Source organism: Dasypus novemcinctus, chromosome 15 (genome assembly GCF_030445035.2).
Source record: "Dasypus novemcinctus isolate mDasNov1 chromosome 15, mDasNov1.1.hap2, whole genome shotgun sequence".
Classification (NCBI taxonomy): Eukaryota; Metazoa; Chordata; class Mammalia; order Cingulata; family Dasypodidae; genus Dasypus; species Dasypus novemcinctus.
In genome coordinates, this window is record NC_080687.1 from 102,959,862 (window position 1) to 102,982,798 (window position 22,937).

General features: G+C 38.0%; 1 protein-coding gene across 1 annotated transcript in view; it reads left to right on the forward strand.

Annotated features, from left to right (window-relative positions):
* KPNA3 (karyopherin subunit alpha 3) overlaps positions 1–20,201 on the forward strand; it is a 92,740-nt gene extending 72,539 nt beyond the window's left edge. Inside the window, exons 11-17 of the mRNA XM_058276785.2 lie at positions 6,764–6,895; positions 9,564–9,692; positions 13,921–14,025; positions 14,117–14,188; positions 14,343–14,505; positions 17,021–17,115; positions 17,658–20,201. Of these exons, the coding sequence (XP_058132768.1) occupies positions 6,764–6,895; positions 9,564–9,692; positions 13,921–14,025; positions 14,117–14,188; positions 14,343–14,505; positions 17,021–17,115; positions 17,658–17,756 (795 nt within the window). The 3' untranslated portion in view covers positions 17,757–20,201. The remainder of the gene's footprint in view (positions 1–6,763; positions 6,896–9,563; positions 9,693–13,920; positions 14,026–14,116; positions 14,189–14,342; positions 14,506–17,020; positions 17,116–17,657) is intronic.
* The last annotated feature ends 2,736 nt before the right edge of the window (positions 20,202–22,937 follow it).

Genomic DNA, 22,937 nt, shown 5'->3' on the forward strand with positions numbered 1-22,937 from the left:
TCTGTTTTATCTACTTTTTCTTTTGTTGCTCATGCTTTTGGTGTCATAGTAAAGACTCCATTGACAAATAAAAGTCATTAAGATTTTCCCCTATGTTTTCTTTGAGGCATTTCATGTTTTAGCTTTAAATGTAAGCCATTGATCTATTTTGAGTTAACTTTAGTGTATGGTGTAAGGTCAGGATCTTTTGGGAGCATTTTATGATAGTACAGTAAATACATGGGCTTTGTGGGCCATATAGCCTCTGTCACACTACTGTCTTTTTAAAGCAAGAAGGCAGCCAGGGTCAATATGTAAATGAATGGGTGTGGCTGTGCTGCAATAACATTTTATTTACCAAAACAGGCAGAGCCAAATTTGTCCCACCATGTATAGTTTGCCAATCCCTGCACTAGCAGAGTTCTATAAAAAAAGCTTGTGAATACATTACTGTCTTAGTTCTTTTATCTATAACTATTTTTCTATGGTCTTGATACTTCATGCTGACTTTCCTCAAGTTTCTACTGTATATTATTTTATTTATTTATTTTTTTTTAAGATTTATTTTTTTTATTTAATTCCCCTCCCCTCCCCTCCCCCGGTTGTCTGTTTTCTGTGTCTTTTTGCTGCGTCTTGTTTCTTTGTCCGCTTCTGTTGTCGTCAGCGGCACGGGAAGTGTGGGCGGCGCCATTCCTCGGCAGGCTGCTCCCTCCTTCGCGCTGGGCGGCTCTCCTTATGGGTGCACTCCTTGCGCGTGGGGCTCCCCTACGCGGGGGACACCCCTGTGTGGCACGGCACTCCTTGCGTGCATCAGCACTGCGCATGGGCCAGCTCCACACGGGTCAAGGAGGCCCGGGGCTTGAACCGCGGACCTCCCATGTGGTAGACGGACGCCCTAACCACTGGGCCAAAGTCCGTTTCCCTGTATATTATTTTTAAAAAGTGATGCCAAGGGAGAGAACTTCTGGGAAGATGGCAGAGTAGGGAGCTGCAGAGCTTACTCCTTTTCCAAAAACAGCTAGTGGACAGGCAGAAACTGTCCAAAACTATGGTTCTGGCTCTCTGGAGACCAGGGGAGTATACTGTGCAGCATCCACAGGGAAGAGCAGGACAAAAGACTGAGAAGCTCTAGTGAAAGACCAAGTAACTGCTTGGCCACTGCTGTTGGCACGCAGCCCCTACACTGGAGGCAAGCAGCTTTGGGTCAGTTCAGTTTCTGCCTGGTGGAGTAGGAGGTCCACAAAAGTCCTCCTCCCCAAGAAATGGAGAGGACACAACCAAGTACTAATCCAGCTGTTGGCCAGTAAATTTGGACCACTGGATCCTAGTACTTTTGCCTGTCCTGGACAGGTGCTGCCTTATGTTTGTGACCCACGTCAGACCAGAGCCAGCACAGGGCTGGCAAGAAGCTACCTTCTGAAGGCTATGGGGAAGAGGTTACTGTAGCAGTTTGATATTATTGATGAATTCCAAAAAGAAATATTGGATTATGTTTGTAGTCTGATCTGTACCTGGGCATGATTGAGTTATGAAAAGGCATGGCAAAGAACAGAGTTGAGAGTTTTCTGATGTTGGAGTTTTGATGTTAGAGTTTGATGCTGAAACCTTAAGCTGGAGCCCCGGGAAGTCAGCACACAGAGGAAAGAGAAGCCAGCACCAGAAAGGAAGGAACCTTGAACCCAGAGAAAAGCAAGCCCCAGGAACGTAGGAACCCAGGAAGCCTGAGCCCTTGCAGACATCAGCAGCCATCTTGCTCCAGATAGACTTTGGTGAGGGAAGTAACTTATGCTTTATGGCCTGATATCCGTAAGCTCCTACTCCAAATAAATACCCTTTATAAAAACCAACCCATTTCTGGTATTTTGCATCAGCACCACTTTGGCTGACTAATACAGTTGCCAAAGAGCACCATCTGTTGGGCAGACCAGGAAAGTGCAGCCTCAAGTAGAAAAAAAGACTTTTTGGCATCTTTCTTGATCCTCTCCCCAGGAGCCTTTGAAATTGGTCTTCGCCCCCGGGTGGGTCCCTGATCTTGTTTTGGCTGAGAAATACTGACAAACCAAGTATCAAAGAAAATTCTTAACACAAAAACAATCAACAACAAAAATCATCTGACAAGACCAGAATAAACTCATCAAGATAATCAGATGTCAGATATCAGCAAAAACTTAAAAGCCATATGCCAAGAAACAGGAAAATATGGTCCAATCAAGAGAACATATTAAAAGTCAGTAGAGGTACAGAATTTATAACAACTAATCAAAGATGTTTGTACAAATCTGAATTCAAGGAGATGATTGAAAATATGGCTAAAGAGATAAAGGATAATAACACACTAGTGGGCATAAAGAATTTGAAAGCATGCAAAGAAAATAGCATCTTATGGTAATGAAGGACACAAAAGATGAGATTAAAATACATAAGCATATAACAACAGATTTGAACAGGCAGAAGAAAGGATCAGTGAACTAGAAGATAGCACATCTGAAATCAAGCAGAAAGAAAAAGATTGAGCAAGATCTCAGGGAATTGATGCCAGCATGAAGTGCAAAATATGTCATGGGTATCCCAGAAGGAGAAGAGAAGGGAAAGGGGGCTGAAAGAATATTTCAGGAAATAATAGTTGAAAACTTCTGTACACTTATGAAAGACATAAATATTTTTGTACAAGAAGTACAACATACTCTGAACATAATAAATCCTAATAGACAGCTCTAAATCTCAGACTAACCAGACTGTCAAATGCCAGAGATAAAGAGAGAATTCTGAAAACAGCAAGAGAAAAACAACCCATCACATACAAGGGAACAGCAATATGGTAAAGTGCCAATTTCTCATTAGAAACCATGTAGCTGATAAGGCAATGGTATGAAATATTTAAGATACCTAAAGAGAAAAACTGCCAGCCAAGAATTCTTTATCCTGCAAAACTTTTAAAAAATGAGGGAGCGGGAAGTGGATGTGGCTCAAGTAGTTGGGCGTCCACCTACCACATAGGAGGTCCCGGATTCAGTTCCTGGTGCCTCCTAAAAAGAGAAGACAAGCACAAAACAAACAGACATGGAGAGTGGACAGCGAGCACAAACAATGGAGGGGGAGAGGGTTTAAGTAAATAAAATCTTTACAAAAACAGTTATCCTTTAAAAAAAAAAAAGAGTCCAAGATATTCACAGATTAAACAGAAACTGAAAGAGTTCATTAACAAAAGACCTACCCTACAAAAAATACTAAGGAGAGTTCTGCTGGTTAAAAGAGAAGCTTGGAGGAGAGTGTAGAAAGGAATTTTATCAGTAAAGGTAACTAATAGGGTAAAAAGAGAGGCAAAAATAAGATATGGCATATAAAAGTTAAAAGATAAAATGGTTGAGGTAAGTACTGCCTTTACCATAATAGTGAATATACTAATGGATTAAACTGATGTTAGACTTTAAATGTAAAAACGTTACAAGAGAAGGACACTAATATTAATAAAAGGGGCAATCCATCAAGAAGAAATAATAATCATAAATATTTATTCACCTAACCAGTGCCCCAGAATACACGAGGCAAACATTGGCAAAACTGAAGGAATTGATGGACATCTCTACAATATTAGTTGAAGACTTCATTACACCACTCTCATCAATAGATAGAACATTAGACAGTAGATAACAAGGAAACAGAGAACTTGAATAATGTGATAAATGAGCTAGACCTAACAGAGCATTATACCCCCAAATAGTAAGCTATACATTATTCTCAGGTGCTCATGGATATGTGTCAACAAATTTTAAAAGAGTGAAATTATACAAAGCACTTTCTGATCATAATGGAATGAAGCTGGAAATCAGTAATAGGTGGAGAATGGAAAAATTCACAAATATATGGAGGTTAAATAATACACTCAAACAATCAGTGGGTCAAAGAGGACATTGCAAAAGAAATCAATAAGTCTCTCAAAACCTACAGAAACAAGAACACAACATATGAAAACTCATGGGATACAGTGAAGGCAGTGTGGAGAAGGAAATTTATAGCCCTAATCACCTATATTACAAAGGAAGAAAGAGCTAAAATCAAAGACCTAACTGCACACTTGGAGGAATTTGAAAAAGAAGGGCAAACTAATCCCAAGCCAGCAGAAGGAAAGAAATAACAAAGATTAGAGCAGAAAGAAATAACATTGAGAATACAAGAATAGAATTAACAAAACCTAAAGTTGGTTCTTCAAGCTCAATAAAAATGACAAACCCTTACATAGACTGGCAAAGATAAGAGAGAAGATGCAAATAAGTTAAATCAGAAATGAGACAGAGTACACTACTACTGAATCCACAGAAATAGAAAGGATCATAGGAGGAAAGTATGAACAACTATTTTAACTAGACAACTTTGATGAAGTAGATGACTTCCTAGAAACACATAAGCAACTTATACCTATAGAAGAGCTCAGCAAACCAATCACATGTAAAGAGATTGAATCAGTCATCAAAAACCTCCCCAAAATGAAAAGCCTGGGACCAGATGCCTTCACAGGTGAATTCTACCCATCATTCAAAGAAGAATTAACATCAGTCCTGAACTTTTCCAAAAACTTGAAGAGGAGAGGATACTACTTAACTTATTCTACAAAGCCAACACCCCGTAATACCAAAGCCAGATAAGGATATTACAAGAAAGGAAAATTGCAACCCAGTCTCTTCTAATGAATATAGAAGGAAAAGTCCTCAACAGAATACTGCAAAGCAAACCCAGTAGCACATTAAAAGACTCATACACCACGATCAAGTGGATTTTATTCCAGGTATGCAAGGGTGGTTCAACACAAAATCAATGTAATACACCGTGTTAACAAATTGATGGGGAGAACAAACAACATGATCATCTTGATTGGTTCAGAAAAGGCATTTGAGAAAATCCAGCTTCCTTTTTTAATAAAAACACTTCAAAAGATAGGAAAAAGGAAGCTGATGTAGCTCAGTGGTTGAGTTGCTGCTTCCCGTGTACAAGGTCCTGGGTTCAAGCCCCAGTACCACCTAAAAAAAAAAAGGAAAAGGAAAAGAAGGAAACTTCCTGGACATAGTAACAGTGCTAATATATGTATGTGATAGCGATTGAAAGGAAGTTTAGGGTCATGTGTGTCAGTAGAAAGAAAGCTATAGATTAAAACATGGGAATGTATAGCATAGACAATTGAAGACAATGACTGCAGTTAATAGTACAAATATGAAAATGTTCTTCAACTAGACCAAGTGTACATCACTGTTACAGGGTGTTAATAGGGTAGTATATGAGAAAAAAAAACCTAATGCAAACTGTGGACTAGAGTTAACAGTAATACTTCGGTCAGTTGTAACCAAGGTACTAACACCAGTGCTAAGAGTCAGTAATGGGGTGTTGTAATAGGTATGGGGTTTTTCTTTTTGGAGCAACGACAAGCACAGCTCTGTGATTATAGTTAGTGCCATTCTTTGTACACTTTGGATGGATTGTAGAGTGTGGAAGTAAAAGAGATTTTTTTAAACAATGTGATGCCTGCCTAATTTTCTTACCTTTACGGGTGATTTGATCATTTTGCCTGGAGTCCCGGAGGAATTTTTCTTTATCTTTAAAGGGCGGTAGTTTTGCTAGGATATATTATCTCCAAGGCCTTCACTCCCCTCTCCTCTTTTCCTCACAGTCTCTTCAGAGAGACTCTAAAATCTCATACAGGCCTGGGGAAGTTAAAAGTTGGGATTTAAGGTTTTTCTCTTACAGGTAGTTTGAAATTTGTAGTATGCTTTGACTCCTGCTAATGCTGAGGGTTTGGCTCTTCTTGGGTGTTTCTCACCCTCTTATTTATCTACATGTGTTTTCTGAAGGATATGTAGGGGGATTTGAATTTAGGTGGCTGATATTGTTTTAGGACAGGAGGATGTTTTTAATTTAGACGCCCTACCAGGAAACATCTATGGATTTCCCATGGGATGGGACCAGTACTTTCCTCTGTGAAGACAAAAAGGAAAGCCACCAACAAATTCTGACCTTGAATCAATCACAGAACCTCTGAGCCTGTGTGGGTGTGTTTTAATCTGCAAAATTAGGATTGGGATGGGCATGGGACATGGTTCGTAATCTTGGTGGGGGACGTGTTTATCTGTTCAGTAGTTTGAGAAATTAATTGTATTACCAAACCTTTGAAAACTTCTTGAGTTAAATAAATGATCTTTTGGTCTCTTCTAGACTTGAAGCAGCATGGGATATTGGCCTCATTGTGTATATAAAATGTTTCTTGTTATACTTACCCAGTTTGTGGGTATTTGGGGGTCAGGGAGAATTACTTTTATGCCTGTTTTTAAATTCACCTGTTTGATACATAAATGCATATAAATCAGGGTAGAAGTTGTCCCAGACTTGTCTCACTTTGAGGAGAGTGATCCAAGGTAGCCATCGAGAGAAAGGTGCCCCCTACCTATTAGATTGATTGGGGGGCAGATTTTTTTTTTTAAGGTATTGGGAGTCAGAGATTTAACCCAGGACCTTTATGTGGGAAACTGGTGCTCGACCACTGAGCCACATCTGCTTCCCAGAATTTGTGTTTTCATTTGTTTTGCTTGTTGTTCATTTTTGTTTTTTCAGGAGACAGCAGAAACTGACCCTGGGACCTCCCATGTGGGAGGCAGGAGCGCAGTAGCTTGAGCCCCATCTGGGAAGCAGATATTTTTGCTGCCAAGCTCATTTTTCTACCACTGCTCCTGAGGTGTGTTGTATATTTTAAACATTCAAACAAATATATGAACTCATTACTCATTTTTACTTCCTGTAGATTCTTGTAGACACTGTTTGGGCTCTGTCCTACCTGACCGATGGAGGTAATGAACAGATACAGATGGTCATTGATTCAGGGGTTGTGCCATTTCTTGTGCCCCTTCTGAGCCACCAGGAAGTGAAAGTTCAAGTAAGTATTTAAATTTTTTTCTTACCTGAGTAGCATTGTGTTTGCTATAACCATTTAACCTGTCTGACCAAGCTTCAAATTTGTGTCTTAGTGCATATCTTTGAGATTTTTCCTGCTATTTCCCTGAACCCAATTTTGTTGATTTCTAGATCGTTGTCTCACCTAGATTCTTGGCTATTTCAGACCCTTACAGCCAACTGTTCTTGACCTCTTAGAATCCCTTCTGGCATTCTGCCCTCATTTCAACCAGACAAAAGTGAAACATGTTGTCTCCCACAAACCTTGCTCTTCTTTTATATGCCCATAGTCTACGCTGGAAATCTCGTTCTCTCCTCCCTTTCTTTGCTATTGCAAATATTGTCACTTCTTATATAGCTTTCAAAGCTGTCTTTTCCCCGTGTCTCTAGAGCTGCTTTGCACAGAGATAACCTTTAGGACTCAACATATATCCTGAGAAACTTTCTTACATCTTCCCCCAGAGAGCCTAAGACTGTTTTGTTTCTGTATCACACATTTCTAATTTTATAACTTGCTGCCTTATTGTAACTGCTGACTTCTCTGTTAAGCTCCTTGGGTTCAGGATGCCTTGAGGGCCTAGTGCCCTTTCACGTCTGTCCTCTACACCTGCCACACGTGGGCACTCAGGAGCTGGCGAGTGCCTGTGACTCAGTATTAGTGTACACAGGAGCCCAGCCCAGCTCTGACAGCTCTCTCTTTTAGCTTTGTATTATGGAAAATTTCAGACATACGCAAATGCAGAAAGAATGAACCTCCGTGTACCAGTCACTCAACTTCAAATCACCAATATCTGCCATTCTTTTGTCATCTATACCTTTACTCTTTAGTTGTTTATTTTTTAATATTTTAAAGCCACCCAGGGTATATGAAGAGGTGTTACAAGTCAACAATAAAAAGACAAATGACCCAATTTAAAAATGGACAAAAACTTGAATAGACATTTGTCCAAAGAGGAAATATAAATGGCAAAAAAGCACATGAAGAAATGCTCAACATCACTAATGATTAGGGAAAGGCAAATCAAAACTACAATGAGATATCATTTCACACCTATCAGAATGGCCACTATTAAAAAGACAGAGAATTACAAGTGTTGGAGAGGACGTGGAGAGATAGGCACACTTATCCACCGTTGGTAGGAATGCAGAGTGGTCCAGCTACTGTGGTGGACTGAAGAAGTTGAATATAGAATATGCACTGCTGGCTGTATGCCCACAAGGACTGAGAGCAGTACACGAACAGGCATCTGCAGACCTGTGTTCAGAGCAGCATTATGCCTGATTGCCAAAAGTTGGAAACAACCCAGATGTTTGGATAAACAAACTGGTCTCTTCACACGATGGAATATTATGCAGCTGTAAGAAGAAATGAAGTCGTCAAGCATATGACAACGTGGATAAACCTGGAGGACATTATGTTGAGTGAAGCAAGCCAGACACAAAAGGACAAATACCATATGATTGTAGTATTATGAACCAAATATATTGTGTCATATACTGTATGATTAAAAAAAAATTTATAGGTATCAATACAAAAAAAAATTTTTTTAAAGCCAGTTCCAGTCAGATCTCTCTCCTTTTATGCTCCTCATTTTTTATTCTGTCTTCATATTGTACTTTCTAGCTTTTATCCCTGAATTTCAAAACTGATTTCTGCCCATGACAAAGTTTTCACCTCATTTAAATCGAGAACATGCAGGACAATGCAGGGTAGTTGTGCATTTGTGTATTCACACCTACACGAGTGTACACATGTCAGTGTGAGTCTGCCAGCTGTCCTTTTTTGGAGTGGAACGTCTTTTATTCTGACATTGTCTATAGTGGCTTTTTTTAGTCTGCAAGATCCCAAAGTCTATCAGAACATTTTTTAAAATAATACATGACATGTGTGATTCTTTCACATTACAAAGTGCTTTTACATCTCTTATATTTAGAATATGTTTATTGTAAAACAGTCCTCAAATATAAATTAAGTAACTTAAAGAGCATCTAACTAGAAAGTAACTAAGAACCAAGAATCTTCATTCATTCATTCAGGAAACATTTAATGAGCACCTACTATGTGCCAGGCACAGTGCTTTGTAAGAAGGCTACGCATGCAAATGTGAAATGGTTTCTGTCCTTGTAGAGCTTCAGACCTGTCTAGGTCCAACACAGAGAAACCAGTGTTTCTAGTTCAGTGTTTTGTGTCATTATAAAGGTAGGGTGCTAAGGAAATCTGGAAGAGACATCTAAGACAGACTTAACTCCTACGGCTCCAAGTTTGTAATCCCACTGCACAGAAAAACAGCCGTGAACTTACTTTTAACCAACATTCTAAAGGCAGAATAAAGTGCATTAACACTGATGAATAATAAAACTGGGTGGGTTTGAGGGGATAAAATTTTAGTAATATAGAGATGTTGAAAATGGACCTTCAGAGATTTTTATGTTTTTGTTTGTTTTTAAATATTTTTTACTACAGGTTTTCACATAATTTTTCCATGAAGTATTTTTCATAAGTGACGATTGTTTAAAAGTCTGAGTTGTTCCCCATTTTGCTTAATGCTTTGTATGTTGATTTAAGTGTTCATCATTCACCCCTGATGTTTGTAGGGTCAGTTTCATTCTCAGCAAATAACTGAACTTACAGAAAACATTCCCTTCCGCAGACAGCAGCCCTCAGGGCGGTGGGCAACATAGTGACTGGCACTGACGAGCAGACCCAGGCCGTGCTCAACTGCGACGTCCTGTCCCACTTCCCAAATCTCCTGTCGCACCCCAAGGAGAAGATCAATAAGGTAAGGCACATAATGTCCTCGTCAATGTATTTCTTTTTCCTTGGAAATATCAGTTAGCTGTCCCCTTGTTTCTTTGTTTATTTGTTGATGGTGGTTTTCTTTGAAACCAGTGCATTTAAGAGGGGAACTGCCTCAAGTCACCTCTGCCTTTTTTTTAAATTGCTTCTTTTAAATGCTGCCCTGATCATCTCAGAATAAAAAATATTTTTAGATTACCTCTGTTTTTATTTAAATAGCAGTAGCAACAGCCAGTAAATTAGTAGCCACTGATTCTGCATGCATACAAAATCTGCCCTTAACTGGCTGGGATCTTTCATAAACAAATAGAAGGATCATAATTTAATCTCCATGCGGAAATTAGTTTGGACATAAAAAGTACCTAATGAAAGGATCATAAGAAATAGTTCTTTTTAAGATTTCAGGCTTTAGATACAAAGTTATTATCTATTTTATAGTATGTATATATTTTCTCCTCATGCAGAAAAAATGCTTTTGTGTATATACAGAATGGTAGATTTTCAGATAAAAGACTCCTGTGTATATAATACTTTTTTTCCAAGAGGAAGAAGGGACAGTTGAGATACACAATGGTAAATCAGAAAAAGAATATGCTGAAAATAAAGACTGGGAACCATTGGATTGCAGGAATTATGTGATTGATCCAGCAGACTTTCCGGAACACATTGCTTTGGGGAAGAGCATTAGTCATTTGCTGTCCTTTAAAAAACAGATCATATCATTCTCCTACTTTTTTATCCCTGTGCTTTTAGGGTAGAATGTAAATCCCTTTGTGCGATAAACAGTCTTCATTATCTGGCCCCTGTTCTTTCCAGCCTCAGGTCATCTTCTCTCATACTCCTTATTTAAAGTTCTCTGCATGGACATTTTCAGTCACACGTTTGTGACTGAGTTCTTCCACTTTTTCAGTGTTCCATCACCACCATCTAGCATAGTGACAGTCATAAAAGTTCTGGTCAAATATTAGTTGAATGCAGTTTTATCTGCCTGAAATGCCACTGTTCCCCAAACCCAGCAGAATCCATCATTTCCTCTTCTGTGTTGAAACTAAAAATAGTCACTTAGCCTGTAATGTGACAGTTGGATTCTTATAGAAAAGTATATTTTCAAAAATTGCGTTTTATTGACACATGTTCCAATGAAAGGAAAGAGAAGCTAGAGACTTTCAGGATCTGGGCCAGATGTTTTTACTGCAGAAAATTCAGTAATATAGGTGTTTTTAGAGCAAAATACACTCCATAATTGTAAACTAAAAATATTTAATTATTCTTATAACTGAAACTTAACTGTTTCATTTGCCAATTATTTAGCACTTATATTGTTGTAGAGGTCGAGAGAGGTTCAATTATTTGCGTATAGAAAGGCCAGGACTCAGGAATAATTTGGGGAAGGAAAAAGGATTTATTTATGACCGGCTTGGAGCTTTTCATTCAGAATCCGAGCCCTGAACAAGATTTTTGAGTTCTTTTTATACAGGGGAAGGGCCAAATGGTTCTTTGTTTCAGTGTTCAATAGCTAGAATTAACATATATCTTCCACATCTAGGTAAACTTTTAGCATGGACTTCATACATTCTAGATAAGCTTTTAGCACATTTGGTTTGCATTTTCCCTGAATATTTAAAGTTTGTAGAGTTTGCATTGCTAAACTGTTTCTCCGGGACTGGAGTTGTTGTCATGGTTACCAAGGGCAGGGCTGCAGCTCTCACTGTCCCATACGCACAGTTCAGGACACATACAGCTCAGGTTATCTACGAAGAGATGAACAGCCTCCCACCCATAGCCCACATCAGTATTACTGTTTTACAGTTTGTTTACATGTTGTTCCTACCGTAGTTTTAAGATTCCTAAGGGATGTTGTTTATATTCTTCATGCCTCGTATATTGTAGGTGTTGAATAAATGTTTATTGTGTGAATTAATTAATGTATGATAATAATAATTGGGGTTTTGAGTGCTTAGGTGTCAGAATTGCGCTCAGAGTACTTTTGCTTCTTTTTGCTCAATCTTCACAACATTCCTTGAGGTGTTACTAGTCTTCATTTTGTATTCTGTATTTATTCCTCTAGTGTATTAAAATTATCTCACCAGGGAGCAGGTGTAGCTCAGTGGATGAGCGCCTGCTTCCCATGTACAAGGTCCTTCCTGGGTTCAGTCCCCAGTACCTCCTTAAAAAGAAGTTCATCCTGCTGTATTACAGCTCCTTTATAAAAATCTTTCTTTTTTCTGTAGATTTGTTTCTGTGTACATTTTTAGCAAATTTTTATTTTGAGCCACTTTTCTTGAAGGTAATTTTAAAATAAGGGACCTATTAGTTGGAAAGAAAAGAGATATAAGTGTTGGGAGAGGGTTTAGACTATACAGGAGGCAGAACTGTGTGGGACAGTGAGAAGTTCCATAAGCTTGTTTTTTTTCCCAACCAGTTTTATTGGTACATATTAATGAAGCATACAGTTCATCCAAAGTTTACAATCACTGGTATGTGGTATAACCACATAGTTGTGCGGTTATCACTTCAACATTATTAGAGAATTTTCATTATTTCAACAATAATAAATTTTTTTTAAGGTTTGTTTTGTTTTTTGTTTTTGTTTTTCCAAATTCTACTCGATTTATTCATTAAAAAATATATATTACATTAAAAAAATATGAGGTCCCCATTCGCCCCCACCGCCCCCACCCCACCACTCCCCCCACAATAACACTCTCCCCCATCTTCATGTCACATCCATTGCGTCTGGTGAGTACATCTCCGGGCTAAAAAACCCAGACAAACAAACAAGAAAATTCTTCCCCTCTCAATCCCTGTTTCCCCTGCTGTACCAATAGACTTCAAATGCCAGTGTCCTGGGGGAAAGAAGAAGAGCTTAGACAGATGCCGCCTCGGCTTTAGCAGACAGTTACTTCTGAAGATTTCCACCCTGAGCATTTGTGTTATTTCCATCTCTTGAGCCATCAGGAGACCCTGGAGATAGAAGTTACTAACTTGTTTCTTTTTCCCTTCAACATTTTAGTTTGGAAATTTTCAAACCTACAAAAAATTTTTAAGAATAGTATAGGGAACAGCTGTATACTCTAAACGCAGATTCACCAACTGTTAACCTTTTACCACAATTGGATAACAAAATAAATTTACAGTTAACTTTCAATTGTGGAAAAGGAAGATATGTCACTAAAATTATGTCTTAGATTTAATCTTCCATTAAATATACCAGGCTTTTACAATTATGGTATTGACACAAAATCCACTATAGCTGTAGTACTATTTGTTAAATCCACGCTTCTGAGACTTGATAGTAGCAAGTTAGTTGTCATTATACCCTTTCGAAACTCTCAGTTTTGGAATACCTGACCATATTTATCTTCAGATCCCCAAGTTAATGGAAAGAAAAGTTGGATGTTAGAGAACTTGGTATTTTCTTCTACCAGAGAAACAAGTATCACAATAATTTGTACACCCAGAAAAGATATGTCATGGTCATGTTTCTCTTATGAAATTAAAATATTAGAAATACTTCACTTAGTGTTTCTTTATTTGGAATTATATTTGTGACTTATAAATCCTCTAGGGGTAAAACAATATTTACATTATATAGATCCATCCTGGGCTAGTTAGATGTTTGATTTCTATGGAATGATTGAATGACTGTATCTTGTGAGTTTTTCAAAATAAAACCATTCACCTTTATTAGATATAGTTTTAATAAAGTGGGAGGAAACTCAGTCATATTTATTTCTGTCATCTCTCTCTTAGAGGAAGCTAATGCACAGAAATGTAAGCTCCATGAGCAAAGACTTTTTGTCTTTGTTTTTGTTCACTGCTGTATCACCAATGCTATAATAGTGCCTACCTTATAGTAGGTTTAAATACTATTGAATGAAAAAATGCCAGGTTTAAGGGGGCCCAAATATTACGAACTGCAGTTTCCTTACAATTTTTTTTTAAGGGTATACTGGGGATTGAACCCAGGGCCTCATGCATGGGAAGCAGGTGCTCAACCACTGAGCTACATCTGCTCCCCTGCAGCTTTTTTTAAATGGGAGATTCAGTATATAGCCTAATTACTTTTTAGATGCAGTCTCCTTAATGCAACTCAAGTGATTTTATTATTGCATATATAAAATAAGTTAAAATAAAACATATAAAGGCATTTAAGATGGAATTTTCCAAATAAAGGTACACTGTATTTTTTTATGTTTGGTCAATTATAGGAAGCAGTTTGGTTCCTTTCCAACATAACAGCAGGCAACCAACAACAAGTTCAAGCTGTAATAGATGCTGGATTAATCCCTATGATTATTCATCAGCTTGCTAAGGTTAGTCATGAGTTTATTGTGTCTTTTAACATATTACATTCAAGACTTTTTGGACAATGGATTCATTTGTGATTTCTTTTTTAACCTGAAGGGGGACTTTGGAACACAGAAAGAAGCTGCTTGGGCAATTAGCAACTTAACGATCAGTGGCAGAAAAGATCAGGTGAGCTTGAAAAAACTAACTCAGGATTGTTAATACTGGAAAGTATATGGCTTGTACATGTTTAGGAGTTGCTAGTTGTTTCTAAGCTCTGTACTCTGTTATTTGAGGGAAAAGATAATTATATAAATAAAAATACTTCTCTTTTGTCCTCTAGGTTGAATACCTTGTGCAGCAGAATGTAATACCACCATTCTGCAATTTACTCTCAGTGAAAGATTCTCAAGTTGTTCAGGTGGTTCTAGATGGTCTGAAAAACATTCTGATAATGGCTGGTGATGAAGCAAGCACAATAGCTGAAATAATAGAAGAATGTGGAGGTAAGAGTCGATTGAAAGAAGGAAAATGGTTGAGCATTGGAACTCTGAAACATTAATTCCTTTAAAAACAACTTATTAAAAAATATAAACTGTTAGGGTATATTGCCGTTAAATCATCCAATTATGTTGCTGTTTTTTAATTCTGTCAGTATTCTAAGAATTTTCCGGAAAATATTAGTCCATTCTGGTTCTGAAAGTTACTCAGTAACCTTCACACAGATTCACATTACTCCTCTGGAAACACTGATGCGCCTCTTGAGGTCAGAATGTCTGAGAGTGAGAGCAAATTAAACCTTTGAGTACCTCTTAGAACTTGCTTTGTTTAACCCAGCATTTCTCAAACTCTCTGACAGTGAAACTTTTTTTACAACTTCTGTCTCTTATCACATGATTCTGTAACCCTGCTTTGGGAAATGCTGCTTATATTATTGGAAAGGGTTCGTGATTTCTGAGTTATCTAGATGTGTTCTTTTCCTCCACCCCTGACTTGTAATGGTTCTAATGATTTACCACAACCGATTGCTGAAGTGATTACTACAGAAGTTACTTTGAAATTTCTTGAGAAAGAACTATGATTTGAAATACCACATCATTATTTTTCTGGTAATGGCATATAAAGCATATACTTTAAAATTCTATTTCTGGGGAGTGGATGTGGCTCAAGCAGTTGAGTGCCTGCCTCCCACATGGGAGGTCCTGGGTTCCGTTCCCGGTGCCTCCTGGAAAACAAAAAACAAACAAACAAAAAACAAATGATAAAACCAACTCAGGAATGCTGATGGGCTCAGTGTTTTTTCATGCTGGCTTCCGACATACGTGGTCCTGTGATCAATCCCTGGCCCCTGGTAATCTCAAAAATTAAGTTCTGTTTTTAAAGGTACCTGTTCAATACGTGCTAAACCTTAAATGAATTTACCATAATGTCACATTTTATTTTTTACATTTTATCGGCTTTTTCCGATGATTAAACTAAACTATCAGGTTTATTTTTTCAAGAGAAAACAAATGCAGTAACATCATAGAATATTCACACTGGAAAGGTTTTCTTAAGAAGAAATGATCCCAGAGATGTTAGGGAGCCTTGTTCAAAGTCACGTAAGTAGTTAGCAATAGAAGTACAATTTAAATCCAATTCTTCTTACTATTAATCCACTGCTCCTTCTGGTTTTAAGATGTGTTGCTTTTTAAAGATAATTTGAAATTAACATTGGAACCCGGTTCGTAATAACTTAACTCAGAAAGAAGTTTGAGTGGCCTACAGAATTGTTACTCCTCAGCTTTTTGTCTATGAAGATGCTTTTGTCTAGGGGAGTAGTATTTTTATAAGAATGCATGTTTACTTAGTATTTTACAATTTAAAAAGCATTTACAGCCATTATCTTTGACACCTATTTTCCCTGTTTCCATATTTCTATATAAAGAAAAAAAAATACAGCTTTTTCAAGATAACCTAGCCAAAAGGACATTTCAAGGAAGAATATTGGTTATTAAGGGTTTAAATATACAGACTTGTGCTTCTGATGCATGGAATATAAATATATTGAAAATATAAATGAAGGCATTCTGTGATTACAATTCTAAAAATTTGTTTTACGGGTTCATTGCAGCTATAGGATACATTACCCTATTCATTTTTTTTTTCAAGATTTATTTTTTATTTCTCCCCCCTTCCCCCTGTTGTCTGCTTTCTGTGCCCATTCGCTTTGTGTTCTTCTATGACCACTTCTATCCTTATCAGTGGCACTGGGAATCTGTGTTTCTTTTGTTGCATCATCTTGCTGTGTCAGCTCTCCGTGTGTGCAGTGCCATTCCTGGGCAGGCTGCACTTTCTTTCACGCTGGGCGTCTTTCCTTATGGGGTGCACTCCTTGCACGTGGGGCTTCCTGGTGCAGGGACACCCTGTGGCAGGGCACTCCTTGCACGCATCAGCACTGCGCATGGGCCAGCTCCACCCAGGTCAAGGAGGCCCGGGGTTTGAACCACAGACGCCCTATTCATTGGGCCAAGTCTGCTTCCCACCCTATTCATTTTTTAAAAACAATTTTTTCAAAATTTAAAGTTTTATCTTCTGTTAATATTAATAATTAGTGAGCTTCTTAAAACTTACTCTTATAGCCATATAAAAGTAATAGCATTTGAAAAACAGAAACACACGAACATGTATGACAGTGGGACGTGCGAAGCAGCCCGGGCACCTGGGTCCCAGCTCTGTCGCTAGCTGGCCAGTTCCAGGTCCCTTCCACCTCCGCCACAGCCGCCTCGTCTGCGAAGTGGGGTGCTGAGGGGTTTTAGACCGCCCGTCTCAGCGCCCAGCGCGCCTCAAGGGCTTCTGAGGAGGAAGAGGTTAGTGGCATGCCCTTCCTCCAACCAGTTTACCTGTGTTTTGTTAGAAAAATCATCATCTTTCGGAGGCAAGGAGGTGTTTCCCCGAGTCCTTTATGACTTGCCATGACTAAAATGAGAATAGTTCCAATTAGTATCTGCTTAATGCTTTTGATTATTTTATTTTTACCAGGTTTGGAAAAAATTGAAGTTTTACAGCAGCATGAAAATGAAGACATATATAAACTAGCATTTGAAATCATAGATCAGTATTTCTCTGGTGATGATGTAAGTATATATTAAAATATGGTATGTCTGCATGTAAATTAAAACTGCTGTACATAATATACATTTACTAAGCATTTTACTTTTATCATTAGTATGAGTAAGTTTACTCTTTCTATGAGATACTCGAGAAGTGGCATTTTTCCAGTTAATTTTTAAAAATCTAAATTAAAAAATTAATGATCATTCTCCATCAGTTTTCTTTATTATATCTGAAACTTAATTATAGGCAAAATTATGCAAATAGTTCTTGTCGCATTTGTAATCTGTCATTTGGAAAGACCTACTAATTATAGAAATGGTATATTTTCAGATGGGTTAAATAAATAAGGGTACAACACCATAAGGGGCAATTCTGTGTGTGTTAAGTTCAATTTTAAATTGTTACACTTCTTAATAAAATTATTACTGGTTTACCTAAATATTTTTAGGTGATTAAAGCATTCATAGAAAATCCTCTCTCCTAAGAAGTAAAAAAAAAAAAGAATTCTACTTGCACCATTGTGTCGTATCTATAATAAGAATTTTTCCCCTTTTTAAAATAGATCGATGAAGATCCTAGCCTCATTCCTGAAGCAACACAAGGAGGTACTTACAATTTTGACCCAACAGCCAACCTTCAAACAAAAGAATTTAATTTTTAAGTTGAGTCGAGTGCAGCGTCTTTCCCACATTCTATATGAAGCACCACCAGATGGCTACCAAATGACAAGAACAACCGCAACAACAAAAGGCTCCAAAACACACATGCCTCTTCGTTTTGATGCTTCTAAAGCAAGCCATGTCTCAGTCACTTTGCAGTTGCCAAAAGTCACTCTCACATGGACTGTAAATGCATCTGCATGATTTCCTAAACTGTTTTAGAATTTCCCTTAATCTCAACCACCCACTTTCTCCCTGTCCCTGGTGCCACGTGCTGACAGCTGCGTCGACAGGTGGAAGTTCCACGGCGGTGGTGTGTCTTGCTCACTGATGCTCCCTTGGAGAACGGCGCACGGTGGGTCAGGACGCTGGCGTGGCACACCCACGTGGCAGAAGACTTCAGAGAGGTGCGGTCTGGCCTGAGCCGCCGTCAGTGTCCTCCACAAACATATTTTCATACTCTCTATGTGGAAGATTAGATTTTAAAGTACAAGCCAAATGACTTTCATTGGTGGGACTGACACACAAAAAAGTAACTTAATGAAAAGAAACTCAGTTATTGATTAAACGGATAAGTTTAAAAAACTGTCCTTCATCTACCAGTAATTGATGTGGTTATTATCTGCCTCAGAAGCCAGGGTTGGAGGAAGAACTTTAGATATGGATGGTAATGCTTTCGCCATTATACCTAATTTTTGAGAGCAACAAGCCCTGTTTGACCACTCACTCCAGCCTGTGTGTTCCTGCTGTTGAAGTAATCAAATGCTGTGCATGGTATTTTACCTGAGCTGCAACCTGTTACGGACTTGAACTTCTGTTTAAGTTGAAAGCAAGAGTCCCTGACTATAAAGGAAAAAAAAAAATACAAAGGTCTAAAACACCCATTGATGATGTTTAAAAAAAAAAATCTTGCTTTCAGCTTTCAGGAGTTAATATTTTTTGTTTTAAATCGATAATTGGATATGGTTGATTTATATTGGGTTTAAACTGTGGAGCTTTCATGTTTACTGTAATTTAGTCTTAAAATATTTTTTACTTAGTAACCAGTGCTTTTGATAATGTGGTTGGCAACAAACCAGCAACTCTTTAGAAGTGTCATGAAACTTCATTCTTTGAGTATTGGAAAAGTTCATTCAAATCCTACTCTAAAAGCATATTCACATTTTAAAGTATTCCGACAAGGATCTGTGTAGAGGAATAATCTGCAGTTGTTTAACATAAACCTGATTTGCAGTGATCTTTAAATAATTCTGCAAAATCTGATGTTACTATGTAAAGTCATTGCTTTTGGTAGATTGTTTGACCCAATTATTAATGAAAGAATATGGATTTGAACGTTTTTAAACCGAACAATTTATGCTGTCACAAAAAAATGGTTTTGTTGCTGTTGTTTACTGGGTGTAATTTCCCAATGCATTGGTGTGAAGGGATAGAAAATCTAAACTAACTTAGTATCAGATGGGGGTGTATTTCCTGTGATGAAGATGAGACAGATGCCGTCAGAGCTTTGTGAATCAGCTGGGGTTTTTTCACTGATAAGCAAAACATAGCAGGTGTGCATTCATTAAAAATATATGTATCTGCCAAGGTGGAGCCACTTTAAAGAGTGAGTTTTGTCTTGTATCTAAAGTGGATACAAGCGTATGTTTAAACTGCAAGATTTTTACTTGCTAGAGAATCTGTTTTAATATAGTGGTTTGGCCTCTGATTATTTATAGGTTTTATAAATTTTAGAATCAATTTCTCTTTAAGGTGGCTCAGATTTTTCAACTCTTGTGCACATAAAATTGAGTTGAAGTTCATTGTGCCTTTTTTTCTTTATCCAAATTTTGAGTTAAAGCTTCATATGGTAACTGCATCCTATTCAGACACTATAGTCTAAATTTTTGAAAGTGTGTGGTATTCACTAAAAGTAGGAATAACAAAGTCAAAACTAATTAAGGTCACAAACTTTGGTGAAACCCTTAAAGTCCAAATCTTAATATTGTGAATTGTACCCCTTCCAGTTTAGTTTCTTCTGGACTCTCCATACTTAATGACGGTTACCTTTAAAATTTTGCACACATTGAGATTAAAATTGGGCCTCTATTGTGATATTCATCTTTCCTTATGCGTTCTAAGTGCAAACGGACATTTTTAAGCGAACATCAGCATCAAATGGTGTAGACCGATGTATGCATTTGCTTGGTTCAGTTTGTTGTGACCTTATCAGTTTTGAATTGGAATTGCACCATTTCATAGATAAAAGAAACTATATTGCTGCACTTTTAAGTTTTCAAAACAGTGTTTAAAAATTGCATTGTTTTTATTTTTTATTTTTAAACTCAGTTAAAAAAAAGACTAAAACGTTCTTTCAAAAGAGGCATCTAAATGTGTTCCTAATTTTGTATATGGGCTTAGGTTTTGTAACCAATAAAAAAAAAAAGCTGCTATCAAATACGATAAAACATTGAAGAATTTATTTCAAGAAAAAGAACTTAATTGCTTAGTTTTGTTTTCTGTATGGTTCATTTTAAATGTGGAATTATTTTTCAGATCTCAGCCACCATGGAAATGAATCCTGTACTGCCCTTTCAATGTATCTTACTCTCTCTTCTCCCACTATAGCAAACCAGGATGGCCGATAACAAGACTGCCTTTAAGAGTATCTTGTCACAAAAGAATAAGTAGTGTGTAGCCTCACATTTAAATACTGTGCCCTAAAGAAAAGCCATTTATCTGAGAAAAATGTGGTTATGACTTTTCATGAAACAAAAAATCAAGCAAACCATTCACGTAACCTGTTCTAATCCTGGAAAACATGTAGTTATGGAAGATAGTAATTAAGAGTCTTAGCCTTAGATAGAAGTTGTGGTTCTAAATGAAATCCTAAGTTACTTAAAGAACAAAGGAGGAGTCAAGTTTTTGAGTAGACAAATAGTTTTACTTTTGTATAATGCCACTTCAGATTATTTTTGAAAGAAGTTGGTGTATAAGTAAATAAATGTGATAGTGCTCCTATATAATCTTGCCCTAATTTCCTTCAGAAGTGTCATCCTTTTCAGGGAATTGACTAGTTATTGCTAAAGAGATTGCATTCATGAATGTCAGTTGTCTTGAGTGATGGTTATAAATTTTTTAACCCTAGTTGAGCTGAGAAACTGTCATTAATTCTGTTTTGGGAAAGGAAGAATTATTTCTGTATATTATACCATGATTATTAAGGCGTATAACTCAAGGAATGCTCTATGTGACCTTCTGCTCATTTGTCTGAACTTCAAGAAGAACTCTTTTTCATATAAATGTTGTACTTGACTAGTTAGCTGAAAGATAATACTTGGATGTTGCTCAAAAAGTCCTACATTTATATCAAGAGAAAGTGCTTGGGAGAGGGGACATGGGAATGTAACTTACTCACATCCCTGTCCTCTTTATTTTCCCATGAACTCCTTTAACCAACTTTGGCCTAAGTCAGGGTTTCTCAGACCCGCTGCGCTGACACCTTAGGCAGGATCAGTCTTGCTGGGGAGGCTGTGTCCTGTGCTTTGTGGGGAGTTCAGCAGCATTCCAGGCCGCCCCCCTGAGTGCCTTCTCGCCCCAGCCGTGAGGAGGAAAATGTGTGCAGACATTGGCAGACGTCCCTGGGGAGCGGTGTGGCAAGACCCTTATCGAGAGCCTGAGTCAGTCCCTCTAGAAAGCTCCAATCAAGCAGCCTAAATCATGACTTTCTGTTGTGTGAACAATAACACGTTTTCTTCAGATGTGTAGGATAAAAGAGGTGACAAAAATGTGTCTTTGTTCTCAGTTTTAGGAGAAATTAGAGCCAAACCTACCCTCATTCCCAAATCCCCATCTGAGGGATCCGTTGGTAGTTCTGAGTCCCATCTACTGGACATGACTTGAGGGTAGAAACGAGAATCTATTCTGTGACTGAAAAAACAGCAGCGTGTGAAATAATCCAGTGTGCTGATTGCCCACAATCTACTTGACACTGCCCTGTAGCAGTGTTTTTCAAAGATTTCTAGTTAAAGATCCTGAAGTTCTCTGGAAAAAGCCTAGGTTGGACCAGAAAATGATAGTATAGTCTGAAATACTTTTAAAAGCACCATGAAAGATCCACCCCACCTTCAAGAAACTCACAAATCTAGGTGGGAGAATAAAAAAAGCATGTTATTTGTGTGTGTGCGCACGTGTGCGCATGTATTTTTAATTTAATGGATGGCTTATTAACGAATACTGAAAATTATAAGGCAACATAAAATTACCACTGTGTCATGCAGTGAAAACTAAATACCAGTTTGAAGAGTGGGAGAACTAGTCACATTTATGAATAGCTTAAGGCAGTAAACTAAGGACTGTGGGGGCCACAGCAGTAGAGAGAGGCTCTTCCTGGAACTGTTCTTTTTCTCTAGCAAAAGTTTTAATCCATTAAATGCAGATAGATGAGAACAAAATTCAAAGAAGGGGAAATACTTTAGCAAGTGTTCATGATTTAGATCTCTTTGGCCTACGCACAGGATACTAGGTGTTCAGTAAATATTTATGGAAACTGATGAACAGCAGGGCAGCGGCAGCTGGCCTGTGATCGAGTATTCCCTGGGGGAAGCACTGCAACCATGTTCCTCTTCCCTGACAAGCTGCCATCCACCTCGAGTAATTCTTTTTTCTTAAGCTCCAGTAGCCAGGATTACAGGCCCCTGTGCCCAGAAATGTAGAAAGCCACAGATAAACCTGGGACATCGTCACGGGACCACAGTGTTATGTGATGGTAAGTACAACAGTTTTATTGTAATACAAATCTTAAGTGTTAACAAAGTGAAACACATTTTTGCATAACGTTTTAAAGATAAAAGTAGGTTTCCTAGGCAGGCGGTGCTACCAAGCTATTCTGTATAGGAGTCTGAAAAGTTGGAGTGAGTGGTGAGCATCCACTCCAAGTGGTCCTATCCTGCTGTTGGATAGCTTTAGTTATCACAGAGTGATATTGAACTCCTGTCATCTCTCAAATAACCATAAGTTTATTTACTTTTATTGGAAGTAGACTTCTTACTGCTTCCAGAAAGCAGAAGAGCCAGAGCCCTTTGTCAGTGCCCTTCCTCAGCCTGAACCTTCTTGCACGGTGGTCCTGGACCTGGCTCCTGCCAGCTTGGTGCACTCCACAGACCCCAAGAATCAAGTGTGCGACGTGACTCATTTGAGGGTGC